Genomic DNA, 19,949 nt, shown 5'->3' with positions numbered 1-19,949 from the left:
CAAAATCGTTTGGTAACCAACCAATCAGAATGCAGCATGAAATGATGCAGAATGCATGGTCTGAATGCAGCAGTGCTCGTATTTAAAAAAAAATCCTGTTTAGTGTTTACATGTTAGGGCTGCTGTAGGATTCACCAGGTGTTCATCGCTAAATCTGAAATTTCTAAAAATTGAGATTTCTGACACAGATTGCATCCAATATTTGATTAGACGCATCTCGTTTTCACACAGCGTATAGGGGTGTATTCTTTGCCGTTGCTGATTGATTTGTCTGTGTACATGGACCTGCTCCGTCTTTGATCAGATTATTTCAATACTCCTCTCAGCCTGTCGCACAGCCAGATGTTCTGCTCTCATCTCTTCTCTGTCTTTCTGTACAACACTACATCCTAAAGGCTAATTGGCCTACAACACACATACACACACACACACACACTCACACATGCATCCTTACTCTTCTGAATTGAATACCCCCCTGTCCATCCATCTCTGATAAAGAAAAGAGCTTTACCATCACTTCTTGTCATCTCTGTCCTCAGACTGGTGTCTCTGTTCAAAATGAATGACTCAGTTTTTCCCAAATCAGTGCCTGCCTAACTATGAAGACATATTACATACGTGTTTATGTCTTGCCAAATATTCAGTAATGTTGTCTTCACGTATCCCCATTATATTTATTAGAATTTATTTGCTGCTTAAATTAACATATTAATGAGGGAAAAGAAATACCTACTAATACCTTTTTAATCAATCTATTGCAACAACTTTTGAGTGCAACTAACAATTATTTGAAGGTTTGATCAATCTGCTAATTATTTTCTCAATTAATTGATAAATTATTTAGTATATATCAGAAAATTGTGAAAAACCAGTCTATGTGTAAAATGCCCATCAAAATTTCCTAAGCCCAATGTGAGGGGTTCAGATGTCTTGTTTTGTCTAAAACCCACAAATATTCAATTTACTATCATATAAGACAAAGGAAAGCAGCAAAACTTTAAGAGAAGTATATTTGGCATATGTTGCTTGAAAAATTACTTTGAGAGATAATCGATTAACATTAACAACAACTCATAATTTCAGGTCTACTTTTGAGTTCATATGATTACTCCAAGACAGGAATGTTAAGTGAGATATACTAGTGAAATAACATTTTAATGGGTTTCCTCATTAGCACTGCTGGGACTGTGTTTGACTGTGGGGAGTTGAGTCAGCTAAACTGCTTCTCGTTTGTCTGTGCAGACAGGTTTTATTTCCACTGCATGCCAACTTGTAGATGAACACAGTACAGGTTTATTCATGCAGGGTGCAACACGGCTGCTTCTTTTAAACTCAGCTTATCAATCAATTTCCTGCTGTCCTTCCTCTTATTCTGCCCATTTATAGTTTCAGAAGTTTCACCAGCTGCAGGAAGTGCAGACAGAAAGACTCTATTGGAAGCGTAATGTCTTCATCTTGTGTCACTTCCAGACAGCTTGAGAAGGCTCTTTAAAACTCTTACATTTACATTTAAATCTCCAGATAACCTATAGAGAGGATCATTCAGAAACACTCTCAAACACATGCGAACCAAACAACAAAAGTACTGCAAGATTGAATAAGCAGAGGCAGAACTAAGTTTGCATTCAATAGCAGATGCTGATTGGCTTGTGTTAACACCGCCTCTCAATGCCCTTTTAATCCTCGATTCCCTGAAAACAGCTCAGCCCTATGCAAGCATCTGCCTTCAGTCAGCCAAGCAGGAAATACTAAAACCATGGAGACAGCGAGAATGTGACACCGAGAGATATTGCTCTCAAGGCTTGTTTTATTGTTTCTGAATAAAGCCTTACATGGTGTGAGCAGTGTTCATGAGTGCTACTCGCTCTCTCTTTTACTTTGTGTCTCTCCCTCCCTCAGCTCTCTCTTTTCTCCTCTGTGTACTTGCTATTTTTCTACAGTCCCTGGTCTCTTTTCATCTCTTTATGTTCTTCCAGCTTGCCTTCTTTGCCTTTGTTTCCCCTGTTTTCCTCTCCTCTTCTGCTCGTTTTCTTCTTCTCCTCCAAATCCAGCTACAGATATTGTATGAAAGCCTCTCCTCACTGTTTGAAGTGATCGGTGGTGCTCCGACTTTGGATATTATTAGCCGTTAATGATCCCACAGAGGCCATTGTTGTTCAGTAAACCTCGACATCAGCATCACTTTTTTTGAACAAACTTAACTTTTTAGGCCTCATCCTGTCTTTGCTCTAGCAGGTAGGACAGTGCATACAGCCGTAAATATCAGAGCCTGACATCAGCATGACCTATATTGCATATATATATATATATGCATTTGTTTGACGTAACATGAGAAACTGTAAAATGTCCCGCTCAGAACATATCATAGTCACAATTCGTAGAAATCAAATTTAAGGGAACCTTAACTCTTAACAACATTAATATTGGAAACTAGAGCTGTCAGTCTTCCTCTATTATACCATTAGAATTTCATTTGTTATTTTTTTTAAATATTTGATTAACATTCGAATATTAAATGCTCAAATGCAGCCTGTTATAAATATGTACTACACTACTCAGGCTTATGCATTGTCAATGCCACTATAAGCATGTGGTTGTTGTTACACGTTCTGTCTACTAGAGGGGCTACCAACATCAGCCTGGCCTTGAAGGGGATCTACGTCATGGCGCATAGCATTTCTGGCACGCCGCTCTCTGTTTACATTATTTTCCACCACGCAAACAGCTTCAAACATATCAGTAGAGAACTCTGTAATAAAACATTATATAACAAGTGTATTAAAGCGGCTCTGTTGTAAAGGCTAACATTGCTAGGTTAGCACAATGACATGATGTTAGAAAGCACAGCCGAAACAATTTGTCATAAACTAAGTAACACTAGTGTTAGCCACGATGCTAACGGCATTGATAACAAAGCCAAACGGTGCTGTCACTACTATTTTGGTGATTTATAAGCAACCTGTTTCTTGCAGATTGTCACATTACTGAGAATACAGCTGTTAGAAGGTAATATATGTCAAAGCTAACTCTGACAGCTGTAGGGCAGCTAACATTAACTTTAGCTGTCTCCATGAAGCTCCCAGCTAAGCTCCTATAACTTGCGACGCAGTTAGGAAACCAGAACAAGCTAACTATTGATAACATAAGCATTTCGGCTTGGTGGATGTCAATTTTAAACACATGTTAAAACTATTTCCCATCCTATTTCCCAGCCGCAGCCTGTCACTCCGCCCTTTACTAACCTTACGCAGTATGTAACGTTAGCTCACAATGCCTTGTGTTTCTCACTCCTTTAACTTATTGTTCATCAGACATGAGGAGAGTCGAGATTAGCTAACGTTTGTCAACCTATTTATTAAAAAAAATCACATTTGAATAATAATTTCAGCATTCTAATAGTATTGATAACCTCTTCAGATAACCGCTATATCCATCCATCTTCCTCCACTTATCCGGGGTCAGGTCGAGGGGGCAGTAGCGCTGAGCCCTCAGGAAACCCATTTCGGCCGCTTGTACCCTGGATCTCATTCTTTCGATAATGACCCAGCCTTCATGACCATAGGTGAGGGTAAGGCACTCCATTGGTTTCCTGCTGAGAACCATGGCCTCAGATTTAGAGGTGCTGAGCCTCATCCCAGCCGCTTCACAGCTGAAACGAGTCCAGCTTACTGCCGAGAATCCGGACGCAGCTCTCGCTTTCGTCATACAGAGATTGGATGGCCCTGAGAAGGGACCCCCTCACCCCATACTCCCGCAGCATCTCCCACAGTATCTCCCGGGGGACCCCGTCACACGCCTTCTCCAGATGCACAAAACACATGTAGATGGATGGGCGGATGGGCATACTCCCAGGTTCCCTCCAGAATCCTTGTGATCCACAACCAGGACGGAATCTGCATTGTTCCTCTTAAACCCGAGGTTCGACTATTGGCCGAACCCTCCTTTCCAGCACCTTGGAGTAGACTTTACCAGGGAGGCTGAGAAGTGTGATACCCCTGTAATTGGCACACACCCTCTGGTCCCCCTTTTTGAACAGGGGAACCACCACCCCGGTCTGCCACTTGTGACGCTCCTAGGCCTATTAAGTCCCTTTGGTTGCTGGGCTCTGGGGATTGGCTAATGAGGACTGATGATTGACACCTGGAGCAACTGATTGCTCACCTGTCTATAAGTAGGAGTGCTTGGGCAGTCATTCTCTCTCCCTCCTCAAGGTTGCTTGGTTTGTTTGGATTTTGGGTTTAGTTATATTTGCGTTATAGCTTTGATACATCTACATACATCCATACATTTCACACATTACTGATTAACTGATTTCACGTTTATCTTTGTTACTTTAATAAATTTGGTTTAACTGAACAAACATGTGTGTCTCCCCCCTTTGTCATGCCTTTGAGCCAGGTCGTGACATGGGGGCTCGTCCGGGATCTTGTTCTTGAGGAGGGGGGTGTGACGGCTCCTAGGCCAATTAAGTCCCTTTGGTTGCTGGGCTCTGGGGATTGGCTAATGAGGACTGATGATTGACACCTGGTGTTGCGGCAGGTTTGGTGGCTCAATTTCAGATGCAGTTTAAGCCAGTATATACTTCGGAGATTGATTTGTGTTATGCTCCATTTGTCTCTGAAGGCTTTGTAAAGCTGCTTGGTAGTAGCCCCTCACCTGAGACCACTTTGCCATGGGAGACCCTACCAGGAGCACCCAGCTCCAGACATCACAGCCCTCAGATTCATAGGGACACACAAACCTCTCCACCACGATAAGGTGATGGTTCCCGGAGATAACCACTATACAAATACATTAATTATCATTATTGTGACTATTAGGTCTGAGGTCTGGCCCAGTAATTGGCACACAACTGCAAAATTATCCAGCTACAGATAAATACCGATACCATAAACCGATTTATCAAGATGACACTGTGGTGATATGAGTGAGTGACCAGTACTGCCGTAGATGTAAAAAAAAATGGGGGGAAATGACATGGAAGAGCCATGATAGAAAATTACGTTTTTTTTTAACTTCACGTCTTTTCCTTTTGGACTTCTGCCCTCATTGACGAGCATACTTGTCCATCAGTTCCTATTGGACACTGAGCCCTTCACTTTCTATTAATTTGTGTTGGTTTCAGCCTCCATAGAATTCCAGGAACTTAAACGTGAGATCTGAAACCTGGCTCGTTTTGTATCAACTAGACTTGTTGTGTGCTTTTGATAAGATGCTGCATAGACCTTTTACTGTTTATTGCCAGTGTTGCTTGCAGCACTTTCGGTGCACAATTGTGAGGCATGAGTAGAATGTGCAGTGTTGAGCAGATAGATTTAGTTCGTATATTGTCTGCTGTGTTTTTTTAAACTCTTGACCCTTACTATCAGGTGCCTGTCATGGTGATAATGTAGGATAGATGTAGGATAAACTATATACAGACCAACACAGACAGACACATTTCTGGACAAATACTGAATTTATAAAGGTGTAGTCTGGACTAGGGCTGAAATTTTCCTTCGATTCCTCGAGTAACTCGAATAATTCAAAATTATTTGCCTCAAAGTTTCGTTTAATCAATGTTACCAACGCTCACAGTGTTTTCGCACGGATGATTATTACTGTCGCACACCGGTCTGACGCTGCTGTTGAAACATGCCATGAAGACTGACAGCGGAGATTACAAAATGAAGAAAGAGCGTAAATAGTGAGGGACTAAGAGAAGAGACAGGCTGGAGAAAACAACAAAAAGTGTCCAAAGTTTGGAATCAGTTTAAACGTAATTAAAACGAAAACTGTGCTGCAAAATCGAACTAGCTTACCACAATAATAGAACAATGTCAATGCTTCAGCATCTCAACAGAAAACATTGATTCTAACTTAATCATCCATTCCACGAAGCAGACCCGACAAAAGTAAATCACAGTCGTATGGATGATTAAACTACACCAAACACAACAACTACCAAAAACAAAGACAAGAAAATACGTAGTGGTGACCACAATTTGATCTAAAGAGCTGACTTGTTGACTATCCCCTCGGAAAAACAGCTGACACCATTTTCTCTCACTCTCTCTCTTCACGGAGAAACAGCTGATCAATGATCTACTAGCATAAGTGTATCAGAGCTGTGTGACATTGTAATCAAATATATAAATGAAAATAGGTATATATATATATATATATATATATATATATATATATATAGTATAACTAATATTTACATATAGGCCTATATACAGATCAGACTCAGGTTGAAACTTGTAGTTCTGAAAGTTAAGTTGCACATCTTAAGGTAATGTTTATGTATGTTTAATGTATGCCTTTGTTTGAGGTTGTTATTGCATTTCAGAAAATGTTTTCTTTAAAAACAATGTAATATGGCACTTAAATGCACTTAATGTTTAGTTTTTTGAGAGATGTAAGCAATGTAGGCAATACAAATGTTGCTTTTTCCGAAAATTAAACCTAACTATTGCTCTTCAATAAAACAAAAGTATTTATTTTATTACTCGATTAATCAACGGAATAATCGGTAGAATACTCAATTACTAAAATAATCGATAGTTGCAGCCCTAGTCTGGACAAGGAATCTGATCAGTCTTTTAGGCTCAACGAGTCGGAGAGAGAATAAATAGAGAGAGGAAGACGCGCTGGCAGGAACAAAGCCGCGAAACAGTGGAATACAACTTTATTTTCTGATTGTTTCATGGTGATTACATTCTAAAGCAGAAATAAACACACCCACACCTCCGCACAACCCTGTGGGAAGATGCCGCATTGCCAGATTTTGTGTGAATGTCGAGCTTCATCCTGTCGCTGCATGTGTGTGTGTGACAGCACACAGCAGCACAAACCCTGTGAGCTGTTATTGGCTGGGGGTTACACACCCACATATGGCGCATAGACTATGGTTGACACCCAGAAACGTCCCAAACACAGCGATATAAGAAAATACAGCAGCGGGCAGGGTCTTTGCAGATACAGACACCACCACACACTTCTAATTGAGAGGGATTACTTTTGTATGAGTCTATAAATAGTTTGTTAGGAAAATGCTGCTTAGTATACCTTAAAGTAATTGAGCACCGGTACAAGAGTGTATGATAATGTATCTGACTTGAGTCATGCATTCCTGGAATTACCTGTTGTTTTACAGCTGCACCTGCAGTAGGAACCAGCCTGCTCACTCTTTTAGAAAAACATTAACAAACCAGGAAGAAGTAACGTCTTTAGTGTGTGTGATGGTGTTGGAGGGAAGTCATGGAAAAGTCATGAAATGTTGCAGCACTGCTGAGCCACGTTGGGAACACTTCAAAGGCTTTGTGCAATATTTTTGGATTGTCTGATTTCGCCCCTTTCTTTCCTCCCCATCTGAGGAGAAAGCAGGGAGAGAAGTTGGTGTTGAATTGGTCCTATGGTGAGATATTAGTGTCTGCTACTCCCCCTGCAGTTTGGCCCGCACTGCAATTCCAATCCATCCTGCCTTATAAATTCACCACGGACTCACAGTGACAGGTTCTGGCAAGGTACACCAGTGCAGTGCTCTGTTTATGTGTGTGAATGTGCTTGTGAATAACTCTGAGTGTGTGAGCTTGTTTGTGCAAATGTGTCCCATTCAGTGTGTGTGTGTGCCCACCACATGATTTCCTGTTTTCATTCCAATCTGATATCCCACATGTGTGTTGCAGGGTCCTGTTCGTCATTACTGAGTGGCATTTTGTGAGGCATTAAGTGTAATTGTAGAGTGCGGTGGGAAAATATGCGAGGTGTATTGAGAGGGGTGGGGGGGGGGGGTTGGGAGTCATGGAGGGAAATAAAGGGTGGGTCACATAAAGGGTGAAAGAGTGATGAAGGAAAGTGAAGTTAGCAGGAGGGTGGAGGACAAGATGTGGAAGTAGAGAAAGGAAGTGACAGATAAGTAAGGTGAGGGGGATAAAGAAAGTTAATAAGAGAAAGAGGGATGAGTAAGAGAGAAAGGAGCATGATGAACGTTAGATGAGTGGGTCTCCGAGGGGGAAAGAGAGACTTGAAAAGCTTGTGGATGAGATCATGGGAAGCAGAGATCTGTGTGCTTAAAATGAGGCTTAACGGTGCTCGGCCTGGTCCCGCCCCCCTTTATGAACACACACACACACACACACACACACACACACACTGCACCTGTCCCTGATGAGGCTCAGCAGGAAAAGGTGTGGCTTTTGGCAGCGGTCCTGCCTGCATTTAAAAGGCTTGATCTCCATGGCAATGGTGGTCGCAGTTTCACCTCACTGTTTGTTTTTACACACCGAAAGTGAGGTAACGTCTCTGCCCCAGATACTAGTACAAAGCAGGGCAGCAGACACCATCCACTACACGTGATGAAATACTGTTCTAACCAATGAGTAACAGATGCTCATTACTTATACAGGACCAGCAAACCAGAAATTCTGGGTACTAAAGTACAAAATAAGAAAAAACAAACCATTTAACTAACGATATCAATGAAATTATGTTGCCTTGGCTTTTGCCTCACTTGACTTAGCCCTGAGAGGTGGGATGTCGAATAAAAAATGCTATCCAGGTGCATTATGGGAAATGTAGGATCCCATGTTTTTGGAGCTTTGTCCATAACAGAGACAAAAAGTCAAGATATCTCAGTCTCTGCTGCTTTGATTAAGCCCTTTTTTTATTTGTCTCCTGTGAGTACCCCAAATTTAGGGAGGGGAGTACTTTTTCTATTTCTTTTTTTCTTCAGTACTAAATCACTAGAGTACCACTTTACTATGGACATTAACCCTTTACAGACTATTTTTTCCACTCTTGTGCCAGTTTATGCAGGTAAACTGTAATCCTGTTGATTAGCTTGAGAATGCTTCACAGTCTTTAGTCACTTTGGAGCTGCATTACATTTTTAAACTAAGGCCTGTCATCCTAAACTAACATTTTTTATTATAATTTACTTTTATTAGCCTCTTGTATCCATGATTAAAAGCAAGCCTTTGTAAATTTTGATACAATTAAACACAGTGCTTGTCCAAATGATAAATGTGATGTGAAAGCCTGTCCTCTCTGCTCTATAAACATACAGATATGACTGTTAGCCTATCTAAACTTGAAACTAAACTATCAGACTGATCTCACGAAGTGGTGTATGTATGACATGCCAATTCATATGCCATTTTAACCGTGTAATCAACTCACTTTTTAGCGTGTTTATCAAAGCCATTTGGCCTCCATTGACTTACTTTGTGATAACAAAGTATGTAGTATGAAAGGGCGAAAATCCACGTAGGGAAGTTGGTCGGGGTGGTGGATGGGTAAAACCCAGGACTTTCACCCAATAGACTGGGGATCGTGTCCCGCGTGTCACGTTTCCTTTGTGTCCCGCGTGCCATGTTTCCTAAACTCAACCGTCGCTTTCTTCTTTTACTAAACCCAACCACATTGTTCTTTTCCTAAACCCAACCCCGTTCTTCTTTTCCTAAACCCAACCCCATTCTTCTTTTCCTAAACCCAACCGGTTCTTCTTTTCCTAAACCAACCCGTGTGTCACGTTTCCTAAACCCAACCGTAGCTTTCTTCTTTTACTAAACCCAACCGGTTCTTCTTTTCCTAAACCCAACACCAACTGCGCTCAAAATGCGTACAGATAAAAGTGGCATGTATATTTACGCGATAACATGCCAAGTGGCGTGTATGTTTACCTCTGCTGTATACTGCGTAGACATACACGCAGATAGCTCAAAATGCGTACAGCTAACACGCCACTTGGCGAAGTCATGATGTCATGTTGAAATTATACAATCAACTTAAAGTTTGCACTAAGATCATTGGTCAACCTGTTGCACACTCCTTTCAAACAATCCCCAAGAAGAGCATGCTCAGACTTGCTAACAGCATCTCGTCTGACTCCATGCATGTTTTAAACTATGAATACCAACTTCTGCCTTCTAACAGGCAATTTAGAGACCCTTCGTTTAGATACAACAGGCTTAAGAACTCTTTAATATATCAGTCTATTCTGTTGCTAAACCAAAATCAGTTTGCTGCCAATTAAGATCTGGATCCGGGGATATCACAAAACGTGTTTCTTTGCCATGGCTGTTGACGTGTCTTCATCTTTGTACTATATGTGTAATTGTTTTCTAGGTCTGTGTGTATTTTTAGGGCCCGAGCGGCGACAGCGGCGAAAGCCTTATTGAAACTGAAGGAATTCTTCTTTTTCTGGCAAATGAATCACCTTTTTGAGGGGCTTAACATACTCAAAAACTCACCAAAATTGGCGGCCGCATCAGGCCTGGTGAAAATGTACGTATTTTAAAGGAATATTTCACCGCTGGAAATCTGAATATATCTTTAAATTGGGTCACTTATGTAGTAGAAATGTGGAAAAAAAATTGAAATTGGTGCCTTCTAGGCCGAGAAAAGCCAGAAAATGTGTTTTGGTCTTATATGGATGAAAAACACCAAATCCCAGAATGCACCTGCTTCGTTGCTTTGAGTCCACTCCCAAGCCACGCCTACCGCTTGACAGACCGACAGAGGCATTCAACTCAACTCAAGCGTGTTTTATTGTCATTTCAACCATATACACGAAACAACGTTTCATCGTGGACTCAAGTGGTGTTACACATTTAACATATATAAAAACGACATTATATAAAAACGACATACGAAACAGGCTACATTTAGTACAAACACTTTATAGGCTCCGTAAAGTTCAGCTAACGCATACTAGCATTAGCGCGCGTGGGCTGTAAACACCGAGCATAAACACAGCCGTGAATTAGTGTGTAATGTAGAATGGTCGGCATTTAACAGTCACAAACTCCACCAGCAGTTAGCAGTTAAATGGATACAAATCACCACATTTCTGCGCCACTCGGTGTTAACACAGCCCACCTCTTTTACCTGGCGACAGAGCATCTCTAGCTCGGAGGGCTAGCAGGCCTGGTAGCTGGACAGTCCGGTACACTATTCAGGCAGGTTTCCACAACAACAAAAACACGGCAGTCTCTGAACTCACGTTTGGAGTGTCGTTGAAGTTGGATGTAGTCCAGTTTGTGGTCTAAATGAGCGGACACTTGCAAGCAGGATCCGTAAAGTTCAGCTAACGCATACTAGCATTGGTGTAGCTAAACACAGAAAAACACAACCACAGCGTGAATTAGCGTGGAATGTCGAATGGTCGGCATTTAACAGTCACAAGCTCCACCAGCAGTTAGCAGTAGCTAGTTGGATTTTATTTCTACACCAGTCCGTTTAACACAGCCCACCTCCACGGGCCGGCGAGAGCAGCCTGGTAGCTGGATAGTCCCGGTTCCGGTACACTGTTGTTCAGGCATGTTTCCACAACAACAAAAACACAGCAGGAGTTTCGTTGAAGGAGGATGTAGTCCAGCTTGTTGTTTAATGAGCAGACACTTGCAAGCAGGATGGCTGGGACAGGTGGACAGCTAGCGTTAGCTTTCCACCTAGCCGATGAGGATGTCCCCTAGCCGGCTAGCGGCATTGAGCGACACCGCTGGTCTCCGTGCAGGCGAAGCTCACGTAGTGTGCCGAGTATTGCGTCTGTAATAACATTTCCTCCATATTCTCCGATCTGTACCGATGTATCCCGGTGGTACACACGTCCGGTAGTTTGAATGCAGATAATTGTTGTAAATGTTTTCTGCTGAAAACCAAAAGCCTGTTTAGCGAAGATTCAAGATGTTTGACAGTCGTTTTCATTCGGAATACCTCGGCCAGACTCGGCAGTCCAACCCCCTGTGGGCGTGTTGAAAACATACGGAAGTAGATCCTACTACTGGCTGTAGTCCTTTGCCTCTGGCCCAAAAATCTTCCAATGACGCAAAAATCGTCATTTTACGTCATCGGAAGATTTTTTCCAGGCCCCAAATGCAGAAATCTCTCGTCTCAGGGGGACATGAGGGAGGGAGGCACGGTCATTCAGAAATACTATCGGGTTTCTACTGATACAAAGCTGAATGCTAAATCGGTGAAGTATCCCTTTAAGGGTTTCGGAAATAGGCGCACAAAAATGGCTCGCTAGCACCCCCTACAACATTTTTTTTTTTGCCCCTGCCATACGTTTAACGTAGACCAGGGCTATTCATTTGGCGGCCCGCGGGCCACATGCGGCCCGGAAGCAACCTCAGAGTGGCCCAGCCCGTGGTCCCGCAATAGACAGTATAAAAGGGAAAATAGATATTTTTTCCCCCACTATGGCCACGCCAAGACCCGCCCTTCAATAGCATTCACACACTACTATTGGCCAGATGTGTCCTATCCCCTGACCAATCCCCTAACCCTAACCTTAACCACTGGAGGAGAAAAGCCTAACCCCAACCAATCGAGCTGCTTCGTAGGGCGGGTCTTAGCGTGGCCATAGTGGGATTGGTAATTTTGCGTCCCGCCAAAACTACCAACATGTAAACAATGCAGAGCGTGCTGTGCCGGTAGTAGCCTACATTACTATCAATATGTCTTTCTCAACACTGAAACGTAAAATTGACAATGAAAACCGTCAGTTTAACCCTGCCTGGACTGACAAATACTTGTTTATTTTTCCGCCACATCCAAATGCCAAACCGATGTGTTTAATTTGTAATGAGTGCGTTGCAGTACTTAAAGATTACAATCTGCGGCGGCACCACGTTGAGAAACACCAGACTTTCCGCACCAATTTTCCCGAGGGATCTCAAGAGAGGGCTGCAAAAGTGCAGAGTTTGATTGCATCTTACAACCGGAGCAGTGTTACCATGGTACGGTCCATTTACAGCCCAAGAGAGAGCTACCGCAGCATCCCTTCGTGTTTCCTGGATATTGGCAAAAAAGAAAAGGCCATTCACAGACTCTGAAACCGTGAAGGACTGTATGCTGGCCATCGTGGATGAGGTGGTAAATGACGATAAAATTAAAACGAGCGTGGCATCTGCTATAAAAAACGTACCCCTGTCAGATACTTCCAACAGTCGGAGAGTTGAAATTCTTGCTGCAGATGTGTATGAAACAATGTTAGGAGACCTGAGGAAAGCTGACACCATGTCTATAGCAGTAGATGAGTCCACAGACAAAACTGATACTGCTCAGTTGTGCATATATGTCCGTTTTTTTGACGGCAAATGCTTCCGAGAGGAGCTGCTCACTCTACTGCCGTTAGAAGGACACACAACTGGCGATATAGTCTTTGGGAAAATTTCTGCTTTTTTTAAAGACAATGGTCTGGATATGAAGCGTGTGTGCATGCTTGTGACAGATGGGGCTCCATCCATGACAGGGAAAGTGAATGGTTTGGCAGCACGTTGGTCCGCTGTAGCACCTCAGTTGATCTCCTTACACTGCATTGTGCATCAGGCGGTGTTGTGCGCAAAACTAAGCGGGACGCTCAAAACGACAATGGACAGCGTGATGGCTACAATTAATTTTATTCGCTCCACATCAAGCCTCCAACACCGCTTATTCCGCATGTTGCTGTCAGAAATGTCTGCTGAGCACCAAGACCTGCTTTTGCATAATGACGTGAGGTGGCTGTCCAAAGGCAAAGCACTGGAGCGTTTCTGTGGTGTCAGAGAGGAGATCATAACTTTCCTCCGCAGCAGCAGCAGCAAGCAAAAAAAGGCAGAACAGCACTTGAGTCGCATACTGGACGACAACTTCATGGCTGATGCCTGCTTTCTGAGCGACATATTCAAACACCTGAATTATCTCAATTTGGGACTACAAGGAAGAGACAAAACTGTCATCGACCTTGTGGGACAGATGCGCGCATTCCAAGTTAAACTGGACCTTTCGCAAACTGATTTGAGCACAGGCCGAATGCTGCATTTTCCGACACTGCGCAAATGCATCTCATCCACCGCACAAATCACGGATGTGATGACAGATTTCATTGCGAGCCTGAAAAGAACTTTGCTGGTCGATTGGATGGACTTGTTCTTCCCACAGAAGTGGCCGTTTTGCCAGAGACCCGTTCACTGTTGCAATAGAAGGGGACTTATCCGCCAGAGCAAAGGAAGTGGTCCCTTCCATTGACGAGGGGAAATTTACACTCAAACTTGTTGACATGCAGTCATCTGTAACCATGGCACAGGAGCTTTGCACTAACGGGCCTGCAATGTTTTGGACTGATGTCAACATACATCAGTTCCCTAACATTAAGAAAGTAGCGATCGTCATGCTCAGTATGTTTGGATCAACGTACACATGTGAGTCAAGTTTTTCACACATGAACTCCATAAAAAGCAACTCCGTTGCTCCCTGACTGACCGGCTTCTCCATCAATGCCTTCGGATTGCATTGACAACTTACGAGCCTAAAGTCACTGCTCTAGTTCAAAAACAAAAATGTCACTTCTCCCACTAAGTCAGCAGGGTAAATGTAGCCTACCTACATCAATATAATGTGGGATGTGTAACAAAGGCATGCATAATCACACATGGTGGTGATTTAAAATATTTTTCCCTCAATGTGCAGTAGTACACCTTGTGTAGTTAGTTATAGTTGTGAATACTGTGCACTTTTTATTTTTATGCACTTTGAGATGTTCCTGCATGGGTCAAATATGAGCAAGATGTTTATTTTATTTCAAAAGGAAACTTAATGTTATTGCGAATTGCCTACTGTGCACTATTTTGTTTTATGCACTTTGTGATCAGATAGGTCAGATATGTAGGCAAGAGGTGCCTAGGTCAGTTTCTTTTCTTTTGTAAGTGGAAAAAGTAGGAGCTACCTCAGATTCTGTTCAGTTAGCTCTTTTATTGTTTTCTATGCACCTTTTGCTGTGCAAACTGACCAAAGTTAAAAGAGAAACAATGAATAAACCTTACATGTTTTTCAATAAATTTGTTTGTGTTGGTTTTAAAATTTGTCATTACGAGCTGCTTTGCCGCTGAAATGACTGGCCCAACTAACCTTTCTCGGTTTGAAAATCTGGCCCAACTGAATTTGTAATTGAATAGCCCTGACGTAGACTAACGAATGTAGCATGTCAAGACGTACAATTTCATTTTCAATTGAAAGTTCAAAATTAGTGTGATTTTGGCCATTTCCACATGTCGTACTTTAACAAACTCCTAGAGATTTCATCTCGTAAATTACCCCACTAATAATGCCTGAAATGATACCAAACTTCTACACTAGTACAAATAGGTTATGCACTCATAAAATGATGGATTGGAAAGTTTGTAAGTACACCACAAGTTTATGTAAATAACACTTGCCTGTTGGCTTCTGCTCTCTGCTGCTGCTGCTGCTGCTACCGGGCAGTAAGAGTGCTTAGGGACGTCTACAAATTACAACACCGAAAAGAGATTCAACAAAAATATGTATTAATTTAATGATTAAATAAGGTAATGTCTCCAAACTTACCTCAATTATAACTACAGCACTTACTTTAAAAAAAAAAGTTAAATTAATAAATATTTTTGTTGTATCTCTTTTCGGTAGCCTGACAAGCCAGACCCACATCAAGATGTTGGGTCTGGGAACTCACCATTGATGGAGCTCAATCCGAGGGGCGGGATAAACGGTTGTCTTTCAAATTCCCTCTGCACGCAATAGGATAGTGCTACAACCAGGCAGAGCAACGAAGAAGGTAGCAGAGCTAGTTGATAGATTAAACTTTAAACTTTTGCCGTATCCGGTCGGCAAAACTCCGAACACATCTTCCTTTTTTTAAGAATGACTTCAGTGCTGTTCTTTGTTCTTTTAAGAAAAGCTTAACTCCAAGTCTTCGAGAAGACCACTGTTCCCAGCAGCAGCAGCCATAAGCCCGCCCACCGACTCTATACACGATGTGATTGGCCTGACCAGTGTTTGGTTTTTCCAGCTTTCCTTCTTCATTGGTGATGGTTTGGCCCGCCCCCTATGCTTAAGCCACACCCCCTTTCCTAACTAGTGACTTATTTAAGGTAGAGTCTTGTGTGAGATATCATTGAACTCAGCAGGCAGTTCCCTTTTCATTGGAAACGATTTGCAGTGTCTGAGTGCAAATGCACGGCCACAAGGAGCAGCGTCCGCCAGTAACCCCAACGTGCAAGGAGGTGCGAGTCTCCCACTTGAGGTTAATTTGAGTGTTGTGTTTAATGAGAGGCAGGATGAAGAGCAGACTGACAGTGTCATACCACTGTTACATCCCAGGGTCACTTTTCCTTTTTTTTCATTTTTATTCATCAAGTATTCATCATAAGGCTCATTATAGTATCAGACACACTGTCTCTTTTTCAGCAAACCAACTGTTCCACTTTAACTCAAACATCATCAGCACACTTCATCAGGACATTTCAGCTGATCAGATAAGATAGATGTAGCTGGATACAAGTAATCCATTAAAGATGGTTTCATTCCTGAAATGCTATTTGGAAAGAAAACATTACAATATCAGCAGAAAGTAAGTTTTTTTTAGCAAATATCATGCCACAAGTAATGGCTTTCTACACAGTACAGCTATTAACTATGCTATGAACAGCAGCTTTGTTATTTTCTTTTAACCTTAGCCAATTTAGTAATTTTGCACTTGGAAAAAAGGGCAGTGGTACAAGCTGTGGGATATTTTCTTGTGTGGTTTTGAAAATGTTAGACTTTGGTTTATACAGAAATGGGGTTTAGAAGTGTAATTTTAATTTTAATTTTTTGTCATTTTCAGTTAGTCATAGTGTTAGTTGATGTTCCTTTCACCTTTCTCATCTTGTCCTTTAGACAGGTTTCAGCCTCTCCTGTATGTTTGAAGAGTTTCAAATGTTTGGCCAATGTCTAGCTGCCAAAAACTTTTTCCTCTTTTGACTCCATCCTGTTGACTTCATCAGTATTTTCTCACTGTTGATGATATTAAACTGAGTTCTGTACCTTCAAAACATCAACAGTGGGATAGATGGGATTATTCATATAATGGGTAGCCACCAGGATTATTAACAAAATCAGGGCATGTACCTTTAACAAGGGTTTTCAAAGCCATAGGCCAAAAAAAAAATTCTTAACTATTTTGGAAAATTGTACTCTCCAGGCATTGATTTTACAAATATAACAAGAGAGGAACATGCTCGTCACAGGGAATTATTTAAAGGCCTTGTGGCGCTCTCTAGTGGTGGTGCTGCAAAACAACATCACATTCAGCTGCTGAGTCAGTGATCGCAGCAGAGAGAGTTTTGTAATTATCTATAGTATCTATAGTTGGATGGAGACGTTTTGTCACCGGTCAATAAGTCTGTCACCTTGCTCCCCTGTACGAATCCACTCCTCAGATTTAAAACCTTGTTTGTGTGTGTGTGTGTGTGTGTGTGTGTGTGTGTGTGTGTGTGTGTGTGTGTGTGTGTGTGTGTGTGTGTGTGTGTGTGTGTTTTCAGTGAAGGAGGAGTATGTGTCAGAAGAAGAAGAGGAGGCTGAGAAGGAACCTCTAGTGGAGGAGATCCTCCAGCAGGGAGACACAGCCGTCATCTATCCTGAAGCCCCTGAGGATGAGCAGAGTCCAGCAGAGACAGGAGGCGCTGATGAAAACGGTAACATTCACACAATAACCACTGCTTACTCATTTCAGTGTCTGTACTGTCAGTGTTCATTTTTGTATCCTGTTCTTCGTAATGCTGGAATCAAAAAAATGTTATGCTCACAAGCCATTATTTCTAGTTAAAGCCGCACTAAGCAATACTTCAGTGTGATTAAACAACTGTCACATAACTGGAACTAAAAAAAAAATATTTTATACTAATTCAGGTCCACTTTACAATTAAGCAAAGCATCACATTTAAATTAGGGCTGCGAGATATGAGGAAAATATCTAATTGTGATTATTTTGACTAATATTGCAATTGCGATATGATTCAAGATATTGGAGGGAATGATCGTTCTTGTATCATTATTTTAATTTTCATTGAAAAATATATAAATAAAATGAAATAAAAATCATTATAGTGTAATTGTTGCGAGGATCTGTACCAAACAAATACTTTTTCTTTAGTCTGTAGGATAGGATTTGTAGGCAGGGGCTCCCCCCCTGCCATATGGACTAGCACTAGTCCATTTTGAGGTTTCAAAAAACTTGCAATTAATTGTGCAGCCCTAATTTAAATAACTAGTGAATAACACTATGTTTGACTTTATGTTTTTATCCCTCAAATTGCATTATAATTTCACAATTTATGTTAAATAATACAAAATGTCAACTTCGTCCTGTTTATTGGAGGACTTAAATGAAGAGCTTGCAGCAGCTTGCTGTTTGTCTCAATTAACTTTGACTGAGTGGACACAGATGGAGAAGGTCTGGGCAATGCTGTGAGGGATATGAACCTTTAATAAAACTAGGGATTCCAGGCTTGAATGGGAGCAACGACACAAAACCCTAACACCCAAATGAGTCACTATCAATATTTTATATCATTAAATGGGAAAGTCTGGCACTGCAACCAGAGAACACAGAGACTTTTGATTAGATTGATTTTACTGTGAGGGTTTTGATGTAAAAAAACAATGATACATTTAAATGTATCATTGTTTTTTGAGACATTAAGTAAAAAGGACATGCAAAGGAAAGCCAGAAAACCCTCAAAGGCTTGGCATGTTGGGTTCCCTAGAATAATTCAACAATATGTAGCATACAGTAAATCAAACTTAAAAAAAGCATATAGTCTATGAAAAAGGGACAAAAGAAAGGAGCAATTAAATGAGGAGAGAAAATAAACAGTGAAGAAAGAGAGAAAAGGAAAAGTGATCATAAAAAAAAAGCTAAACGTTCAGCTTCAAAGTATAGCAAAGTCCAGACGCTCCACTTTAGTATCAAGTGCTCTGCTAGCAGCGATTAAAGCCAAGGCTTAGGTCGAGGCAACCCAGGTCATAGAAAATGAAGGACTTTAAAGGCTCACATGAGGATACACAGCTGGCCAATCACAGCGGGAAGTGGGCGTGACTGTCGTATCGTCGGTTTCACAAAGTTACAGAAATCAGATGTTGGACTGGAGAGGGAAGGCAGCGGAGGGGGGTCAAAAGCTGTTCGACCATCTGATGAGCACTTCTGATGAACAAATGAAAAGCATCAACGAAAGCATCACTCCTCCATGTACCTCTCCCTGCTGTCTCTGTCCCAGGCACACCAGATTCCTTCTCCCAGTTGCACACCTGCCCGTACTGCTCGCGGGGCTACAAGCGCAACGCCTCGCTGAAGGAGCACATCAAGTATCGCCACGAGACCAGCGAGGACAACTACAGCTGCTCGCACTGCAGCTACACATTCACGTACCGCTCGCAGCTGGAGAGGCACATGAGCCACCACAGGGGCACCAGGGAGCAGGTAACACCAGGGGCATCCACTCTGTCCCAGGTTTTAAACTGCGGGCTGCTGTAGCATGTGTCTAGCACAGGATCAAATCATTCCTGGTAAATCAGTCACCCGTTTTACAAAACCTGTGGGTCCTGGAAAGAGTCTCAAATATTATATATATAGATCAAAATCAACATGCAACTTAGCAATCAGCAAATCCAGTCATAAACTAAAAAGTCTGCATAGATAATCAATGTTCCTCTGGAACTTTGACCTTTAGTAAAACTGAAAAAAAGGAAATTTGTACGGTTTTTCTTTTTTTTTAAAAGGCCAAAGCTTTTACTCTGTTAAATTAGATAATTCTCCTTCATGAATACTAAACAGCTCATGCAATAGAAAAATAAAGATTTCTAACTTATTTCTATTTCATGGACACATATGGTCTGCAGCTTCTTATTAGCTTCTTATTAGCTTCTTATTAGCTTCTTATTAGCTTCTTATTAGCTTCTTAACTTCCGGTTTTTATTGACTACTTGTGTCTGTCTCAGCGTCACGTTACCCACAGGCCGACAGGTGGATCAGAAGGAAAAGGTGGAACCCGCAAGTTCATGTGTACCGAATGTTCCAAGGCCTTCAAATACAAGCACCACCTGAAGGAGCACCTGCGTATTCACAGTGGTAAGCCGCAGAAACCGCCCACTCTCAGTCACACACACACACACACACACAAACACACACA

The 19,949-nt window shown here is 41.8% G+C and overlaps 1 protein-coding gene across 2 annotated transcripts in view; it reads left to right on the top strand.

Annotated features, from left to right (window-relative positions):
• Nucleotides 1–19,949, top strand: part of zeb1a (zinc finger E-box binding homeobox 1a) — a 105,599-nt gene that overhangs the window by 65,503 nt on the left and 20,147 nt on the right. For both annotated transcript variants that reach the window (XM_039815925.1, XM_039815926.1), the window contains exons 3-5: nucleotides 17,304–17,456; nucleotides 19,038–19,240; nucleotides 19,759–19,888. In XM_039815925.1, coding sequence (XP_039671859.1) covers nucleotides 17,304–17,456; nucleotides 19,038–19,240; nucleotides 19,759–19,888 — 486 coding nt within the window. The remainder of the gene's footprint in view (nucleotides 1–17,303; nucleotides 17,457–19,037; nucleotides 19,241–19,758; nucleotides 19,889–19,949) is intronic.

Source organism: Perca fluviatilis, chromosome 11, assembly GCF_010015445.1.
Source record: "Perca fluviatilis chromosome 11, GENO_Pfluv_1.0, whole genome shotgun sequence".
Classification (NCBI taxonomy): domain Eukaryota; kingdom Metazoa; phylum Chordata; class Actinopteri; order Perciformes; family Percidae; genus Perca; species Perca fluviatilis.
Note: the sequence above shows the minus strand (reverse complement) of the source record. Positions and strands in the feature narration are given on the sequence as shown.